This window comes from Platichthys flesus, chromosome 9 (assembly GCF_949316205.1).
Source record: "Platichthys flesus chromosome 9, fPlaFle2.1, whole genome shotgun sequence".
Lineage (NCBI taxonomy): Eukaryota > Metazoa > Chordata > Actinopteri > Pleuronectiformes > Pleuronectidae > Platichthys > Platichthys flesus.
In genome coordinates, this window is record NC_084953.1 from 23,765,434 (window position 1) to 23,785,574 (window position 20,141).

Here is a 20,141-nt window from a genome sequence, read left to right on the forward strand (position 1 = left end):
AATAATTTGAATACTACTTCTGTCAGGCATTTTATTTCCGAGATACAGCTTCAGATTATGTGAAAACGACTCATGTGCAGAGATGAGACGCGTCCTCTGCTCTGGTCAGTGAGGAGCTCATGCAGAGATCAGAACTGAGGGTAAGTCCTTGGTCGGGTGCTCCTGTGGTGAAAAAGAGATTCAGAATTCATCGTAAGTGTTAGTGCACACTAAATAATAGCTAGAATAAATTGTAATGACTTAAACTTGTGCGGACTCTTATAGTCGGACTCACAGTGGATTGCATATCTTGTAATGTCACCACATTGTCACTCCCTCGCTGTCTTCTCCTCACCCTCCACGCCTTGCCAAGAAATAGTGTGGAAACTAAAAAAATTGCCGCTGAGACACACATTGCCACAACCACTATCACCATGTGGTTACTAGCTGTTGACTGTGGGGTGTCTTGGTCAACAGCCTTCATCGCACTGGCTTCAGCATAGTCTGCAGAGCGAGGCAGAGGCTGAGGTAGCAGCAGGTCAGATATATCTGAGGACAAATACACAACAACCAAGATGTTTCAGAGAGGAAACAGATATAAACTGTGTCTAAATTTAGGGGCTGCATCCTTCAGAGGTTGTGTTTAAAAAAAACTATTGCGACAATCAAGTGATGAGACGTCCAGCACTTGATTGTTATGCTTCAACCAAACAGCTAACAAGTAATACATGAAAATAATCAAGGGGCTAAAAACTGTCTTGGTGTTTCCAACTTTAGCTCTGTTGCTAGGCACCAGCAATAAAGGCGGGACAAAGTAGTGGCGCAGATCACCAAAAAATTTCTGTAGACCGTCTCATTTGTTTCAGTCTATGCAGCCCCCAAAGGAGGATGTCTTCATGGACAGTGTAGACCACGCTGTCTGAAGGATGCGGCTAAAGTGTATAAGTGTTTGTGATGTCCTGGTCCTGTCTGAATGACTTCCATACCATCCAGACTTAACAACAAGAAGGCATCATCTCCTTTGATGAACTGTCTGCTCCTCAGCCTGCTGTGTGTGATGAAGGTTGAGGTCCCCGTTCCTGGGCCTCGATAGTAAAAGCTGCCATCAGACTGCGTCACTTTCGACCCCACTTTCCTTGGGTCATCCCAGTAGTACTCAGTACCTGAGAGAAAATGTTGAACAGTTATTCTCTGTTTGACTAACCCAGCTCAGCAGATGTATATCTTAAACTTCTCTTACCATCACTGGACACCTTATCAGGGTCAGTGGTGACCATTCGGTGCATGTTCATTTGCTCTCTGATGTCAGAATGCTGATCCATCAGGGCCATGGTCGCCTGCTGCCAGGGGCAAGGCCACTTGAGGTTGTGGTCGTTGGGGCCTGAGGTCAGATGGAAGTAGAGACCAATGTACCCCTGACGGTCGCTTCTTCCATTTAGATACGCGCCAACCTGCGGATCAGTGAGCGGCATGAAGTGAGTTCTGTGGATTCAAACAATTCACCCACCCTTCTAAAGAGCACATGTACCTGGAAGGAGTAACCTGCTGGAGAGAGAAAGCGAGGGCTGTACAGTTTTTCTCCTGCTGGTGTGGTGGCCATCAGGCTGGTGATGTTGCGGATGCGCCAGACGTGCTGAGGGCACTTTGTGGACGACAGGTTGATGTCATCAAGAGAGAAACCCCCACTCGATGGACTCTTTCCCCTCACGGCCTGAAAAACCACACGGGCCTTCTGTGCCACGTTCAGATCGACGTTATGCAGCTCCCAGGAACCCATGACACCTCCTGTAACAGAGACAATGTATATTAATCAATATTGATCCCACTGCATTATAGGTGACATTGTTATATAATCTGCACAGCCAGGTTTTCCTCTTTCATTCACTCCTCACTGTGAATGCCTGTTCTCACTCTCTGTAAAGTTGGTGAGTGAGTTTGATCTTCTTTGAAAAGTCTGGAACTAACTGATGGTCACCGCTTCAATTGTCAGAAACAGGTCCGACAAGTTCAAGAGTAATGTTGAGCTGAAGATGAGTTAAAAAGCCAGGAAACCTTTCAAATACAAATAATTACAAATAGAGTTTCTTTGCTGCAGCTCTTCTGGTTTAGGAAGCCAGGAATCATGGGTAATATCCACCAATTAGTTGTGTTTCTGGAGCCCAACAGAATGAATATGTAGAGGGTGATGTTTCTCAGTAAAATTACAAACTGTGGGATTAAAGGTGTAAATTGGTATGTGAATATTGTATCTTTTACATAAAAATCAACCCCTGCTCTCATGTTCCTTCTAATTAGGGCAAAAAGTCATACATTACCTGAAATGCTCTTGAAGAGGTTCAGTTTACCGCTGGGTGTGGCCTTGTCGTACTCTCGCACCCAGATGTTGAGGACATCATCAGCCGCCCCCTTGTTATGGAGGAAGAACTGCAGACACTGAGCTCCAGGTTTGGGGTAAAGCCAGCGACTCTCCAGAGAGGCCTGGTGCCCAGGTTCAGCAGAAGCTGTGCTGAAGTGCATGAAGTAGCCTTTCCCTGGCAGAGCAGCCGAGAAGCAGGTCATACTAAGCATCCACAGTTTCTCATATTTAATTAACTAGCAATGTTTGCTCTTCATTATCGCCTGTGAATAATGCAGAGTCAAGGTAAGTCTGCTGGGAACCTTACCAGAGTTAGAGTTCTTTCTCTCTTGCAATAGTCATAAACAGTTTTTTACGAATGCCCCAAAAAAAGAAAAACATTGAAGGGTCGATGCATACCCTGCACAAGCACTTTATTTCCCAATCAGACAAATAAAACTATATCTTTGAATAATGCCATTTCTTAATCCTCTTGTCTTACGATGACAAATGTTCCATTAGTCTATTGTAAATATGTGGCAGTTCTAGATGTGGATGTAGAATGTGTTTTCTAATGTTATTGGTTGTAAAAGTACAAAACTATAAAGTATAAACAAAAAACGATATGACATCATTCTCTGCCCTAATAGTGATACCATGGTGACATCATACCTACAATGTAATTATAAATTATTATTTAGACTATATAAGCTTCAGGTCATGTCTCTAGTCCTAAAGAATGCCTCAAATAATGAATATGATGTAATTTCTGACTTTTTTGTGACTTGTTCATGACATCAATCATCTTAAGATGTAAGATACGATGAGGAATTATTTTCTGATCAGTATAATTTAGATTTAGATTTTGGTTGACCTTGACCTTTGATCAATAAGCTCCAAAAGTTAATATTCTAGAGAAACTGTCCTCAGTAAAATGGGAAAAGAAAACAGAACATGTGTTGTTGAATTATTTTGTACACATACACATAGGCAGGGTTGAAATCAATGCCCTGCTTCCAGTTATGTCAGTGCAGAGGGTAACAATTGTTATACTGCTGACAAGAGGATGAGTGTTCCCAGTACAGACGCAGGGCAGTGGACAGGAAACCACTCAACTATGTTGTTTTCAAGGGGTAAACTGAATCCAGAAATTGTGAAACATATTTTAATTAATAGGGGGATAAGCTCTGTTGACTATGTGAGGCAATGCATACCATGCATATATATGATGCTCAATTTAAACTGTGTGTAGGTCAGAAATAGGAGTTTGTTTTAAAACATGCAGATTCAACAATGAGCTGTTTATCCAGCAGGTCGATACTGCACAAAGTCCTGAAAGAAGTATGATAATGTTTATCATGAACCATTAAACTATGATCATTAAGCTTGATACTCTGTACAGTTAACGGTTATAAAGCAATTCAGCTACTTGTGTTTTTCAGATACACAAACCCCAAGGTCAGATAGGGAACAGAAACTCTGAAATAAGATCAGAGGAACAGTAACATTTATAACCACACAAAGCTGCATACTAAGTGTAATTTAAACAGCTGTACACCTCACTGTGATCCAATAAATGTAGTGGAGTGAAATTTAAACCTCGCTACTTGAGTAAATGTACATTGTTACTTGCATCCATTTTTAATGATTGATAATCACCTTTGCATTGCCCCATGGCGGTGAAGTCGTGCTGAGGCCCTCCACTCACAGATCTGCGTTGTTCCCACTTTGGGTTCCCAGGTGCCTGGATCATCCCACAGATGTTTTCCTGTTCAAAGTCACAGCTGTCCACAAAGGTGGAAGACTCCGCTGTGGACAGGGAAGAGCTGATCAGACACTGATCCAAGGACTCGAATAACCCAAACTTTTCATTTGTTTTTACTGTAGCGCTTCTTTCATTCATCTCAAAATCCTGGAATTCAAATAAAGTTAATACATTTTTTATCATTCATAAAAAATGTAAAAAAAACTTTTAAAAATGTATGAAAGGTATGAGAGACTGGCCAGAGGAGGGTAAAAACACTACTGAATATCAGATCTATAAATGGCTGATTATCTGTTGCATCAGGCTCAATAATCACTTGATGGAAACTTCTTATGTAATCAATCAGGTCACCTCTGATCCACCACGCTATCATAGATACAGTTTAATTTGCCCTGCATGTACAAAGTGATGCTGATATGATACAGGGTGTTGATACTCACAGTGATTACTATGAGATAAAAAATAAGCTAAAGTAATAAGTTAAACCTAGCAGTGAAAACATGACTGCTGGAATGGGCTCAGTGGGAAATAAATTGGAAATCTTCACTAACAAAGTGAACCTGGATAAGATGCTATAGTAGCCAGTTTACATTGTTGGGATGTTAATCACCTGATTACTAAAGGCTTCAATTGCTATTTTCTGCCTGCATTGCTGGTTGAATACACAATTATAAAATCAATCACTGAAATAAACAATGATCACTACAGCATTTTATGGCATCTTCAGAGTATTTAAACTCATGATGCGTATTAGTAAGAGCTGGTTAGAGCCCAATATTATCAATAGGCTAGATTTTACAATCAGCTTTTGATAGATAAACTCTGATCGTCCATGTCACCCTGCAAGGTTATTATGAGACATCATTTTATAGGGCGATTTGTTTAGTTCAAACACTCCAGGGACCCCTCCAGTGCAGGTTTATGCAGCCTATTCACAGGTAGTACTTACATTTAATCTGTGGTAATGTTTTATAAGACTATGCTTATATGTTCTATTATGATTCTGTTTGGAATCCAGACACATTTGAAATTCTCTTGGTTTTTGACAATCTCAAGGAAAGGTTATATTTTCACTCGTGTCTCTTTGATTGATGTTTTATTTGTCAGCAGAATTATCAAAACCTACGAAACTGATTTCCACCAAACAGGGATGGGGCCTGGGTAGAACCTTCCAGAAGTTGTTTCAATTTCTTTACCCTTCCTCGGTTTTTATGACAAATGAATCAGACCACTTGGTTTTTCTATATTTCTACTAAAGGAACTAGACAATCATGTGTAGCATCATTCAGCCTTGGCAAATGTGTTTGCTATTCCTTGTGTGTCTTCATTGTTTGCAATATGTTTTATGGGCAAAGATAGAGGCAATGATGTCTAACCCTGTTTTTATTGCTTTATGCAATGATGGCATTATTATCTTCCATACGTCTGTATATTTATTTACTTCCTACTTGTATATATATATATATCACTATACTGCTATATCCCCGCGCAAGATGTTGCCTGAGGCCGTCGTCCCTCTAAATCTATCAAACACCTGTCTTTTTCATTAGTTAACTTACTGCAATTGTAGAGACGGTTGAGTTTGGTTAGGTCACTAGCACTGAACCCCATCCTCTGACCAATTACATCCATGAAAGATGGGATGTTGGTAACGATGGTGGGCTCCGAGCCGATGTTGAAGGAAGTCTTACTGTAGTGCATCACTGAGCCGTAGTCATAGGGGACGCCCAGAGCACTGGACACTTTGTCATCATATGTCTTGAAGTTGTGCTCTTTTCCTGAGGAAGGCATAAAAAGAAGCTTGGCTTTCTGATTTTTAGAGATATAGATGGAGTAACAGGATGTATGGATGTATTCAGATGGTAGATGAACATGCGGAGAAAAATTTGTTTGTTATAATATTTAATGCTTTTACTTTATTTACATTTCTATGACATTGCTCTTACTGGATTGCAATGCAGAGCTGAAATATCCTTCTCATCCAACATTTTTTATTTTACCGTTGACCCTGTGTTAACTTACATATGACAAATTAAACTCGAAACTTGAACTTGAAACTTAAATCAGCCATTTGTCAAAGTTGTGACTGTAATTCAAAGTTGTTAACTTTACCAGGTTCAATGCGATCCCACATGATGTTGACGTAATCATCACGGTCAGCTCTGGACTGCTCGTGCCAAAATCCAAGAGCATGCAGGAACTCATGCTCAACAGTTCCAAGACGATCACAGTTATTACCAATGGACAATCGCTGCTTTCCCTCCTGCTGGTTTCCTACAGAGGAGAAGCATCTACAGAGAGGGGAAGCAAAATGCAAGTTTGGCAAAGTGGTTTAGTGCCTTATTATTACAAATATATTAACTGAGCAATTTAACTAATTCATTCTTTATATAGCGCCACAAATTACCTCAAGGCATCATGTGGTAAAGACTATTGTGTACCTGCATGTGTCCTTTGTCCTCAGTGGGGTAATGAGAGTAGTGAGACAAAACTAACATTACATTTCATTTAGCTGACGCTTTTCTCCAAAGCGACTTACAATAAGTGCATTCAACCCTGGGGGAACAAACCCAGGACGACAAGAAACAAGAAAGTACAATTTCTTCAAATAAAGCAAAACTACAAAGCGCTTTTTTTAAATTCAAGGTAAAGTCGGAGGCGGTTTTTGTTTTTAGTTTTCGGAGGAAGATGTGAACATTTTCTGATGTCCGGATGTCGATGGGGAGCTCATTCCACCATTTAGGAGCCAGGACAGCAAACAGTCGTGAGTTTGATGAGTGTTTAGCTCGCAGTGAGGGAGCAACGAGCCGATTGGCCAAAGCAGAGCGGAGTGAACGAGTTGGGGTGTAACGTTTGACCATGTCCTGGATGTAGACTGGACCTGATCTGTTCACAGCACGGTACGCAAGTACTTGTCACAGTCTGCTCATCTCCTGTCTGCTTGTGTTTTTCCACTCACCTGTCTCTGCTCCACTCTGCCAGTCAGCCACACCTCCTCATCAGGGCAACTCTCCACACCTGTGTCAGCCCTGGCTGCATTTAAGCCTGCTCCTGTCTCTGCTTCAGTGCCAGATTGTTCTTGTGTCATGCCTGACTTTCCAGCGTTCTTTCCCCGGACTGATCACCTGTTGCCGACCTGCCTGCCTCGTCTCTGCCCTGGATATTACCTCAGCCTTCTGTCTTCGACCACGAGTTTCGCCTATTCCCTCTGGATTACGCTCCTGCTCTGCTCTGTGGCTACACAGCTCAACACTGGACCTGTCTGCCAGCTAGGTAACCCATCAGCTGTTGACTTTACCTTCAGTCAGCGACACCAGGCTCGCTCCTGCTCAGATCTTGCAGATGATCACTATGAGCAAAGACTTTTCACCCTGCAACTGTTTGAACTGTTAAAGACTGCAGTGAACAATAAAGGTCATTACCGACTGGTATTTAGTCTGCCTGTGCTGCTTTTGGGTCCTCACCATATCCGTGACAGTACAATCTGGCCAGACATGGACCCAGCACACACGCCGATGGATCGCCTGGAGAATGTAGAGGCGATGCTCCAGCACCACAGGGCGCTGCTGCTTTCAAACTCAGCAGAGGTTCAACTGGCGGTGACTAAGCAGGAGCAGGCGTTTACCTCGCTAGCCTTGCAGGTCCAACAGCTCGCCTCAGCTTTTGCTCAAGCTGTCCCTCTGCCTCCAGAACCAATTCAGCCTCCACCAGCCCCGGCTGCCTCTGCCTCTGCCTCTGCTTTCGTCTCGGAGCCTCGTGTGGGGGTTCCTGAACGCTACGCCGGGGACGCAGAGGGCTGCCGCCCGTTCCTCACGAACTGTTCCATCCTGTTCGCCCTCCAGCCCCACACCTTCGCTTCTGAAGACGCCAGGGTGGCGTTCACCGTGAATCATCTGACGGGGCACGCTCGGCTGTGGGGAACAGCCGAGTGGGAGCGTCGCACTCCAGCGTGCTCCTCTTTCCAAGCCTTCGCCGCTGAGCTCCGCAAAGTGTTCGGAGAAGTTTCCCGAGGTCCGGACGCTTCAGGAGGGCTTCTGGGTCTGAACCAAGTGTCTCGTTCAGTGGTCGATTACTCCATCCACTTCCGCACCCAGGCTAGTTCCAGCGAGTGGAACCAGGCTGCCCAGTGCGACGCATTCCTGATGGGGCTCGCTGACTACATTAAGGACAAACTGATTTCGTACGAACTTCCCTCCTCTCTCAACGGCATCATCGAGCTGGCGTCCCGCATAGACCGTCGCATTCAAGCGAGACAGCGGGAGAGACATCAGGGGCTCACAGGACGACGCCAGCCCGCCCCGTCACCAGCGGCTTCCGGGTGTCCGCTAAAAGGGTCTGGCTCACCAGGAAGGAAGGAGTTCCTGGTGAGTCATACATCTAGCTCCTCCTCCAGCTCACGATCCCTGTGCCAGGTCCGCCTGCTACTGCCTGAGGGATCCCAGACCCTCGCAACCCTCATTGACTCTGGCTCTGATGCCAACATTATGGATTCTAACCTAGCTCTGCAGCTGGGTGTCGGTCAGATTCCCCTGCCAGCTCCAGTCTCCACAAACGCGCTGGATGGCCGACTTCTGGGAACTGTTACCCACCTGACAGCGCCTATACGGCTGTTAATCTCTGGGAACCACCATGAAACACTCCAGTTTCACATCCTGCATTCTCCTCGTCATCCTCTCCTTCTGGGGTTCCCATGGCTCCGACGTCACAATCCACACCTTGATTGGACCACAGGGGCGATCCTGGGGTGGAGTCCTTCCTGTCACCAGGTCTGCCTCAAGCAAGCCGCCCGACTACGATCTTCTGCCGGGACCAGTTCTTCGACCGATGTGCTAGGGGTCCCGCCTGAGTATCTGGACTTCAGGGAGGTCTTCAGCAAGGCCAAGGCAACCTCCCTTCCCCCACATCGGCCCTATGACTGCGCCATCAACCTCCAGCCCGGGGCCACGCCGCCCAGAGGACGCCGGTATTCCCTGTCCGTTCCTGAGAGGAGGGCGATGGAGACATATATCAATGACGGTCTAGCGGCGGGCATCATCCGCCCTTCCTCATCTCCGGCTGGAGCTGTTTTTTTCTTCGTGGAGAAAAAAGACAAGACACTCCGCCCCTGCATTGATTATCGTGGATTAAATGACATTACCATCAAGAACCGGTATCCCCTGCCTCTCATCTCCTCAGCTTTCGAGCTCCTAGAGGGGGCCACCATATTCACCAAGCTTGACCTGCGCAACCCCTTTCACCTGGTCCGGATCCGCGAGGGGGACGAGTGGAAGACGGCGTTCAATACCCCCACCGGTCACTACGAGTACCTGGTGATGCCCTTCGGCCTCACCAACGCCCCTGCTGTCTTCCAGGCCCTGATTAATGACGTGCTCAGGGACATGCTCAACAGGTTCGTCTTTGTGCACCTTGACGATATTCTGATTTTCTCCCGCTCCAGAGAGGAACATGTGCATCACGTCCAGAAGGTCCTCCAACGTCTCCTGGAAAACTCCCTGTTCGTCAAGGCCGAGAAGTGTGAGTTTCACGCCTCGTCTGTCTCCTTCCTGGGGTACATCGTAGGGAGAGGGACCGTGGAGATGGACTCAGCCAAGGTTTCTGCCGTCACCACTTGGCCCGCCCCCGATTCCCGCAAGCAGCTTCAACGTTTCCTGGGCTTCGCCAACTTCTACCGGAGGTTCATCAGAGGCTACAGTTCGGTGGCGGCCCCCCTCACAGCTCTTACCTCCTCCAAGGTGCCCTTTCTCTGGTCCACGGCCGCCAATGACTCTTTTCAGGCCCTGAAGACACGATTCACCTCGGCCCCCATCCTCCAAATGACGGACCCTGAACGGCAGTTCGTGGTCGAGGTGGATGCTTCCGACTTAGGAGTGGGGGCCGTCTTGTCCCAGAGAGCGGCCTCCGACCAGAAGTTGCACCCCTGCGCCTTCTATTCCCGACGCTTGACCCCGGCAGAGAGGAATTATGACATTGGGAACCGAGAGCTCCTAGCCGTCAAGTTGGCGTTGGAAGAGTGGCGACACTGGCTCGAGGGGACTAAACTGCCATTTCTGGTATGGACTGACCATAAGAACCTTGAGTACCTCCAGTCCGCTAAGAGACTGAACTCCCGCCAGGCTCGATGGGCACTTTTCCTGACCCGCTTCAACTTTTCCCTCTCCTATCGACCGGGGTCCCACAACGTCAAGCCCGACACCCTGTCCCGTCAGTTCTTGGAAGAGGAGGGGGACAGGACCAACCCAGACACTATCCTGCCTTCTTCCCGTCTGGTGGCCACACTCACCTGGGAGATAGAGGAGAGGGTCAGGGCCGCCGCCCAAGACCAGCCCGGACCCAGTGCTTGCCCTCCCAACTGTCTGTTCGTCCCGCCTGATCTCCGGTCCGAGGTTCTACAATGGGCCCACAGCACTCAACTTACCTGTCATCCAGGGATCCAACGGACCAAGGACGTCGTACAGCGCCGGTTCTGGTGGACGTCACTAGGTGAGGACATTCAGGATTTTGTCAATGCCTGTCCCACCTGCAACCAGCACAAGCCGGCTCACCATGCCCCTGCCGGTCTTCTACATCCTCTGCCTGTGCCTCATCGTCCCTGGTCGCACATTTCTTTGGACTTTGTCACCGGTCTACCACCGTCCAGCGGCAACACTACTATCCTGACGGTGGTAGATCGGTTCAGCAAGATGGCACATTTCGTGCCCCTGCCCAAACTTCCATCTGCCAAGGAGACGGCTAAACTACTCCTTCTCCACGTCATCCGTCTCCATGGCATCCCGGTGGACGTGGTCTCTGATCGGGGTCCCCAGTTCGCCTCAGTGTTCTGGAGGGAGTTCTGCTCGCTCCTGGGAGCCACCGTCAGCCTGTCCTCAGGGTACCACCCCCAGTCCAATGGCCAGACCGAACGCAAAAATCAGGAGATGGAAACGGCACTACGCTGCATGACATCTCAAGACCCTACTTCCTGGTCCGAACAACTTTTATGGGTAGAATATGCCCACAACACCTTGACCAGTTCCGCCACCGGTCTCTCCCCCTTTGAGTGCACCTATGGGTTCCAGCCACCGCTTTTTCCTGCACTTGAGAAAGAAGCATCCTGCCCCTCTGTCCAGAGCTTCATCCGCCGTTGTCGCAGGACTTGGACCCGAGCCAGGGTGGCTCTACTCCGGGCCGCTGACCACTACACCGCGGCATCCAATCGCCACCGCTCCAAGGCCCCGGACTACCAGCCGGGTCAGAAGGTTTGGCTCTCCACCCGTGATATTCCCCTCCGGGTGGAATCCAAGAAACTGGCTCCTCGCTTCATCGGGCCGTTCAAGATCAAGGAGATCGTCAACCCGGTGGCAGTGAGGCTCAAACTCCCTAGATCCATGCGGGTTCATCCCACGTTTCACGTTTCCAAGGTTAAACCGGTCCGAGAAAGCGCCCTGGTCCCTGCCGCGCCGCCTCCACCGCCTCCTCGCCTCATCGATGGAGGTCCCTCCTACACTGTCCGTCGCATCCTGAAGTCTCGTCGGCGTGGGAGGGGATTCCAGTACTTGGTGGACTGGGAGGGTTACGGCCCTGAAGAGAGGTCCTGGGTCCCTGGGAGGAACATCGTGGACCACACCCTCATCAGGGACTTCCATCGACGCAACCTCACCCAGACGTCCAGAACCAGGCCACCTCCCAGACCACATCCTCCGACGGAGTCCCCGAACAACAGCGACGACGCCGAGGACAGGGCGGGTCCCCCCTACTCTGAGGAGGACAACGACACTCTCCCCGGGACCATTGAGGTGGAGATGGACGCTGGACTATCAGACGAGTATTGAATCTTGAGGGACCCCCGTAGTGAGAGGAGGACAAGGTTCAGACACAGATCCTCTCCAAGTTACCCGATAGGTGCGTTCATTGAGGCAGGGAGAGAGCAGAGCCTGAGACACACAGGTCCTAAAGGGAGGAATTCAGGATCTGCTGGTTCACTGTGTCAAATGCAGCAAAGAGGTCTAGAAGTCTGAGGACAGAGGAGAGAGAAGCTTCTCTAGCAGTGTGAAGTTGCTCAGAGACAGCAAGGAGGGCAGTCTCAGTTGAGTGACCGGCCTTGAAACCAGACTGGTGAGGGTCAAGTAGGTTATTGTGGTTAAGGTAGGAGGAGAGTTGATTAAAGATAGCAAAACACAATGTAGTCTTGGCCACAAAAATCTTTTAGCTCTTTGAGCTTTAAGACACTAAAACACTGCAAAGTGAACTGCAGAGTTTGGTGATAATACCATAAGCCAATGTTAGCCTTGGCGGTGTTATGTGCTGTCTGTTAAATCAAGTTTCATGTAGCGTGTAATATTTACATTGGTTAATATGACATGAATATATCAGGTAATGCATTGGGTGCAGCATTTTGTGCATTGGATGTGTGTTATGACTGTTGACAAAGAAACATACAACCAGCAAACATGTCAGGTTCTGGGGTAGCTTTATCTTGTTACATAATGTACACGTCTGAAGGTGAAAACTCAACTCACCCGCTGCCTTTGAACACAGAGATGTAGTTCTTTTCTCCGTTCCACGGTGTGAAGTCAATACAGGTCTTCAGTCTGTACTGGTCAAAGGCCTTTAGGATCACTCCCTTTGCATTCATTTCTATATGTTCCAAAGTAAAATTAAAAATAATATGTTACTTCAGTGCATAACCATGACACGTACTGTGAATTTCCACACAGTGTCTTACCCAGACTGTCCTCCAGGTAGTAAGGAATGGTTGTTGGCCAGCGATACGAATCTCCTATGATGGAGTTTCTTCCGGATGTCTGACAAGAATGAAGAAAACAAGATATACCAAGATGGTGAATAAGAAACCAATGAAGGAGAAACACAACACAACCTTGACCAGGCTCACTAAAATGATTCAACCATAACTATGAGTTTTTTTAACTTCAGACATTCTTTGATTTTTATGCAAAATTAAATTATTAAAGACAGTTGGTTATTTATTCATATTAGAATTACTAAAATATATTTAATTATAATAATATGATATTACGGTAGATTTTATATATATATATATATACCTGAGACACCCAGGTCCTGAAGGGAGGAATTCAGGATCTGGTGGTTCACTGTGTTTATATATATATATATATATATAGAATTTTTCTCTGTACTCAAAATATTCCTTCATGCACCCAGAGCGCCCCACTCAAATAGGCCTGAAGATCCAGTTTACCAAAAAGTCTTTCTCAGAGTGTTTGTTATGTTCACTCACTGACTTACCATGTCGATATCTCCCTCCAGCAGGTCCAGCTCGGCCGCTGCATAGAAAAAATGTGTTTGCATGAGAAAAGCCTAAGAAACATTTGATGACAAACCAAACTAAAAAACTATGAGAGTCCTCAAACCTTGATTGATGTCGAAGATGTCCCAGTCATGACCTTCATCAACATCAGTTTCTGCAGTAGAAAAATAAGTCCAAATTAGATCACAATATGAACTTCAACATACAAACAACAGATTCTGAGATATAAATTACTGTAAAATATGCAGGACTATATATACAGATAAACTCATGCATCCAATTAAACCTATGAAGAAATACGCCACACACACACACACACAGAGAGAGAGAGAGAGAGAGAGAATCTATGCATTTTACCTCCATTTACTATTCTTTCCTTTTTTTAATACAGCCCCAAGAAATAGAATATCACTGCATTAGCAGCATTCAGACTGAAATACATGCATATGGGAAGGATGACATTCTTAGTTGGAACTCCTGAGTAAAATGTTCTGACAAAGAACCATCATATTATCTGACTCACCTGTTTCCCCTGTTAGTGCAGCTGCCGTCTGTAAAATAAATTAAATAAAGCACGTAACATTTATTGAAAAAAATGATGACATGATTTAATTGTGAAACATTAACTGACATCCTGCCTCTCAAAGGGCTTCATACTCACCAAACCCAGGCTAAAAAGCAGAGTAAAGAACCGGAGTGACATGACTCCTGCTGCTGACACACTTTGTTGCTTCGAGCCTTGATGAGTCTGGGGAAGAGTTTCTGCTTTGCTTTTGTACAGAAGAAAGTGCAGCATGCAATAATGTTACTTTTATGACTCTGGTTGGAGAAGATTACATGACTGTGTTATTAATTATTAATTCAAAAGTCATGATAAGCTTATCTGAGAATTTTAATCCCACTAATAAACATGCAATGGTGAAGGTGGTTAGGAAAAAAACAATACAATAAACATACAGTACAAATGAACAGAGCTTGCTTGGACATGGTGTCTATTCCCCGTAGAATATGAGAGTATAACTGCTTGGAGCTGTTTGCATTTACATCAATTATCTAGGCTACACATTGGTGAAGATTTAACAATGTCAATAGATGAGTCAACCAGAGCTTTGATAAAAACAAAGGTCATTTTTTTTTTTTTTTACATTTCATGTCATTTGGTTGACGCTTTTGTCCAAAGCAACCTACATTAGTACACTCAACTTTTATGAGGGGCCATGTAGGGGTTCAGTATCTTGCCAAGGACACTTTGGAATGCAGATGAGGGAAGAGTGGGGTTTGAACCAGCAACCTTCTTGTTTGAGAACGACCACTTTACCCCCTAGGCCACACCACCCTCTGGGTCATAGGTGTAATGTTATCTTATTGCTCTGAAATTTTTTTTTATTTAACGAGCCTCCACCATAATTTGTTTGGGACTCATTTACATTTTGGCTGAGAATTGAAGATTAAACATCCAACATCATGCAAGAGAGATAAAAATTAAACAAATGGAAAGGTAAATGTTTTCATAGTGCTGTTTAAAGTGTATATACCAACTCAGTGTCAACACATGTACTCATGACTACCATGCAAGAAAACAGACTTGAAAGCCAGTGGCTGCCCCTCCATGTTTATTCAAGCCAAATCTGACTTGTTGCTGTTGCCTAATAGTCCAACTGCAACTGCAACCAAAACCAAAACCAAATGATTCGATGATAACTTAAACAGTCCTGTGTTATTGTTCTGAGTCTGAATAATAAACAATGTAAGACAATCCTTGAGATTATTGTTGCCTTTATTTAATCAAGGTCTTCCTTTTGTTTTCAGCCAGTATGGTTAAGCATATGTTTGTTGAATGTTGTGTAAAAGTTCAATTTGGACACTACATGATGTTCATTATTGGGTGATATGAGGTGTATCAGTTTTTCTCAGTGAAACATTCAAATGTAAAACCTGTTCATGTTTATTTCTGTCCGGCTGACAGTGGCCGGTTAGAGCCCTCACGGCATGTGTCTACGGTCACATACGGTTATAACGAACTTTCGTAACGGCGCTAGTGTCCTCGCCACCATGCCAACTGCGATGGTAACTGTGAAAAAACATGCTGTCACGACTTTAATTCCACAGCTATCATGACACAGTTTCTCAAACACGTCAGGTTAGAAGCAAACACTTGGTAGTAGTTAGTATCAGGAGTCCCTGCTGACTGTGTGTGGAAGATGGGGGGGGGGGGGGGGAAGCTAGCTGCTTCCGTGTAGCTTCAAGCTGTTGAATTAGCAACACAGTTCGGAAACAAGACCGGGGAACCGCTGCGCTAAGAAACGATAACATAAGCATTATGACCCGCTGGGTGTCACTTTATTTTTTGAGTTGCCATCGTACACTGTGTGTGTGAAAAGCTCAGCTAAATAATGAACGTGGACTTCTTCTGAGAACTCATGAGGTAGGCTTTTCTCTTTCTTAGTGTACAGTCCCAGCAACACGTTCTTCATAATTCAGTAGACTTATGCGTGTTATAACTTTATAATATGTCTCTTTAAGTTGAGATTCACTTCAGTGATTCCATGTGCTCATGTTGTTTCTCCCTCTGTTTTGCAGCGAACTCCCATCTCTCACAAAGTCATTGAGAAACGAAGACAGGACCGAATTAACCGCCTAAACGAACTAGGGAAAACAGTACCGATGGCAATGGCAAAACAGGTGTTGTAATGATATAATATTTGTGTATTTGACAGTAAACCTTTTACGCAGCTCTTTTACTTGACGCATTAAACCACCAACATCTCGTCCGCAAAATAAACTGAATTTCTCTATTCAGGTTGTACATAAATATGTTGTTACTGGTATATTTGTGTAATTTTTTATTCTAATTATTGTTGAGTGAATTTTTAAGTGAGATATTCTAGCTCGGCACGCAGCCCGGCCATCACGTACCCAACAGTGCCGCCCTCTGCGCACACACAGCAGCACAGTGGATACTTATCACCGGTGAAGGGACTCGATCACCACTATTTCAACTTCATCGGACACATGCACGCAAACACGTTTAGTTTGCACAGTGTGAAACACGCCATGTAAACATGTTTGCTATGTTTTGTTTTTCTTTCTATTTATATAACTGTGAATGATGGAAACCGTTTCTGTACATCCTGTAAATAAATATTTCGGACTTAAATTCAGCTTATTTTGTCTCTATTTAAATTTGCTCATATTAAATCTCAGAGTGTAAAGATCATCGAAGGTACAATTACAACATTGATGCCTTTCAGAAAGAATCAATTGCTCGAAAAAAAAAGAGGAGAGAGAAACTAGTTCTCATATTTAAACGTCAGTGAATTCTTACTAATTTTGTGGAAATGTACGAAAAGGAGATTATAGTCTTTATCCTCGGCACTGCCCTTTATCGTATCATATAAATGAAAAAATCAATTGTGTTATAGGTTATGCTTGTTTGGAGTGACTTCACAATAAGAAGGAAAATCATTTGAACAAGAGCTGGACTCTAACTTTATCCTAGAACCCCCAAAACACCCAGTTTTTGTGGCATACTACCATCTATACTGAACATTTCATAAAGCTCAAAGATTATTATCTTTAGTCTGGCCCACAGACCTGCTTAAGGACTTATCTGTGGGTTTACTGAGTGACACAGAAGGTTTCAGTGTGGCAGACATGAGACCCACTAGGCCACCCTCTACCACCTTACTACCAAACTTAATACACTTAACAAACCATTGATTCATCCAACACTTCCCCTTCCTGAAAATTTACATCAGATGTTTCATTCAAAAACAAGACAATTTGGTTTGTGATGGAGATAAATATTTGGATGAATATGTTCACACAAGCAGTACAAGATAGTGTGATACTGAAGAAATCATAGCACATTTGGAGTTTCCAGGATCTTTGAGAGTTACAGAAGAATGTGTCACAAACAGGATAAAAGTTGCCGCCACCGAACTTTAGCCAAGTTTGACTATTTCCTTATATTTAGGCAAATTAGACTTTTCATTTGGATTAGGAGGGGATGTTATGCATGATGGAGGAGAGGCACCCTGGTTAAAAGGTGGCATTAACCGATGAGTTAAAGTTGGAATTTTCTCCACACAAACAGAGCGAGCAGCTGAGGAGCAACATTACATCTCCATGAATAATCATAAGAAAAACCATGAACCTTCTCTCGAGCCTTTGGAATTAATCCGATCAAAAGATAACTGTTTTTAGTTAGCTGCTGTCTGCTATATGTGACCACATGCATCTCAATAAATGCATCAAACTGTTTCCAGACCCCGTTCTGTCTTTCTTTAAGTGAGTTGTATAGAGGTGGATTGTAAAAAACAAAGAGAGAGGGAAGGGGGGAAACTTCTTGTTGTTCCTTTTCCCCCCTTTAAAACCAAGGAGTCCCATTGTGGAGCATCTGAAAGGGGAACAATCTCTGCCTCCTTGTGCTTCATCCTTGAGTGATTGCGAAGAAAAATAATCAACTCCATGAAATCAAAGTTTCTCTCTGACAGCAGTGCAAGAAAAGCAAAGAAGCAAAGCTGATATGATTGCAAATGTCTCTCTCCTGTGTCAATTCAGGCTCCTGTATCTGAACATGACACCAAAAGACAGAAAACTGAGTTGCGTTATGTGTCCTCATATTTACACGTATGGATAGATATAGGATGGATGCAAGAATAATTTCCGGATGGATGGGTAGATAACGGACGCAGGGATAAGCCCACATTAATCGCCTGGATGGTTGGATAAACCCACATTAACCAGCCCCGGACCAAAAAGGACGGGCAACAAGAGAAAGCAAATGAAAGAAAGAAAAACATTGGGCATGCAGATGGAAGAAGTGACTATACGATAAAAGAGAAAAGGCTTTGGAGAAACACTTGGATCCCTGCGGCGCCAATATTGATTTAAATCCTGACTCGGGACAGCGCCCCCAAGAACGCAGCAATTCTGTCTAGTTTAACCGATCTTCACGAAATTCGATACACACGTGTTTCATGTCACAAGAAACAAAAGGCACCAATATGATAAACGCAACAGGAAGACAACCAATTTGGAGTAAGTGGCCATTTTGGCCATTTTACACGTTTTGTATTATAATGAAATCCTCCAAGAGCTTTCATCAGATCAACTTCAAATCAGTGTCATTAAAAATACATAGAGAAGAGCACTGTTCCTGGCTGCTTTACAATACACAGCTCAAATGAGCTCAGGCGGGGCATGATAACATGGTCAGAATGGTGACATTTCCTCAAACCTTGCTAACATCGTGGTGCGGCAAAGGTTGATCCTTCTCAAAAGGAGATGAAGTTGTCCTTACTGTACTGTGCATTGTCAAATCAGCACCAAAAGCATATCAAATGATCAGAGTCCAGTATTTAACCCTGGGTCATAGCACCACCTCCATCATCAGAGTCCAGACCTGAACAGATCTTTTAGTCTGTATGTAGTGATAGCGCCACCTCCTGGCAACAGGAAGTAAGCTTCATTATACAACTTTAATTTGATTGAGATTAAATGTTTTAATCAATCAATCAATAAAATTTTATTTGTATAGCCCATATTCCCAAATTGCAATTCGTCTCATAGGCCTTTAACAGTCCATGGTCAGCAACCAGCCGGACCACGATCCGCCATCCAGACCAGACGCCACTCCAGTCCTCAGTCACTGTCCACCGCCGCCCACCAGGACCCACCACTAGCCGCGGTCCTGGTCCACCGCCCGTACCCAATGCCAACGCGACCAAGGGTCCGCAACCAGCAGCACGATCAGACCACATGACACAGAATCCTCCACACTGGATCCACCACCGCGACCCCCGAGCGATCCAAAAACCGCAATCCATGGTGCGGCCACAGAGGCCCTGGATCTGCGGGTGATAAAGCAAAGGGATTCCGGGGAAGGGGGCTAGGGATGGAAAAGAGGAAGGAGAAGCTGGAAAGAGAAGCTCCGTGTGTCATGTGTCATAAAATAGAACAAGTTACGTTCTGCCGCACTAATTAGCTCTAACTATAAGCTTTATCAAAAGGAAGGTTTTGAGCCTACTCTTAAACGAACAGATGTTGTCTGCCTCCCGAACTGAAAGTGGTAGATTATTCCACAGCAGAGGGGCTTCTGGCTCCTACTCTACTTTTAGAGACTTTAGGGACAGCAAGTAGACCTGAATTATGGGAGCGAGTGCTCTAGTGGGTTTATAAGGTACTAACAGCTCTTTAAGGTAAAAAGGCACTATATTATTAAGGGCCTTGAAGTTGAGGAGGAGAATTTTAAATTCTATTCTAGATTTAACTGCAAGCCAGTGTAGCGATGCAAATACTGTGCTCTCTTTTCATTGATCTCGTCAGGAGACGTGCTGTAGCATTTTGGACAAGCTGTAGAGTCTTTAACGACTTACTGCTGGAGCCTGATAATAATGAATTACAATAGTCCAGTCTCGATGTAACAAAGGCGTGGACTAGTTTTTCTGCATCTTATTGCGAAAGGATTGTCCGATTTTTTAGATATTACGCTAGTGGAAAAGGGCGGTCCTAGAAATTCGTTTTAAGTGACTATTAAAGGATAAATCAGGATCAAAGATCACTCCCAAGTTCCTGACAGTTTCGTTGGAAGCAAGGGCAATGTCGTGTAGCGCAGCTATATCATTAGATAATGTATCTCTAAGAAGTTTGGGGCCAAGTATTATAACCTCTGTTTTGTCTGAGTTTAATAAGAGAAAATTGCGGGTCATCCAGGTTTTTATGTCCTTGAGACATGCTCGAATTTTAGTTAATTGATTACTTTATTCAGGTTTTATTGACAAGTATAACTGGGT

General features: G+C 44.8%; 1 protein-coding gene across 1 annotated transcript; it reads right to left on the bottom strand.

Moving 5' to 3' along the window:
• Positions 1–17: 17 nt before the first annotated feature.
• Positions 18–15,580, bottom strand: LOC133960438 (meprin A subunit beta-like). Its single transcript, XM_062395036.1, has 15 exons — positions 14,006–15,580; positions 13,868–13,895; positions 13,448–13,498; positions 13,323–13,360; positions 12,781–12,859; positions 12,575–12,692; positions 6,192–6,370; positions 5,639–5,857; positions 3,974–4,123; positions 2,295–2,510; positions 1,508–1,764; positions 1,220–1,430; positions 966–1,142; positions 275–528; positions 18–162 (listed from the first exon to the last, which is right to left on the bottom strand). The coding sequence occupies exons 1-15, from the start codon at positions 14,138–14,140 to the stop codon at positions 118–120; spliced, it is 2,157 nt and encodes a 718-aa protein (XP_062251020.1). The 5' UTR covers positions 14,141–15,580; the 3' UTR covers positions 18–117.
• Between the last annotated feature and the right edge of the window lie 4,561 nt (positions 15,581–20,141).

What these genes read in the sequence shown, in the direction of transcription:
- LOC133960438 (XM_062395036.1), bottom strand. Translation starts at nt 14,140, where the DNA reads ATGCTGCACTTTCTTCTGTACAAAAGCAAAGCAGAAACTCTTCCCCAG. An exon ending in TGGAGGGAGATATCGACATG is followed by an intron (nt 12,860 to 13,322) that starts GTAAGTCAGTGA and finishes CATTCTTGTCAG; the next exon opens with ACATCCGGAAGAAACTCCAT. An exon ending in GTGGGATCGCATTGAACCTG is followed by an intron (nt 5,858 to 6,191) that starts GTAAAGTTAACA and finishes TGCCTTCCTCAG; the next exon opens with GAAAAGAGCACAACTTCAAG.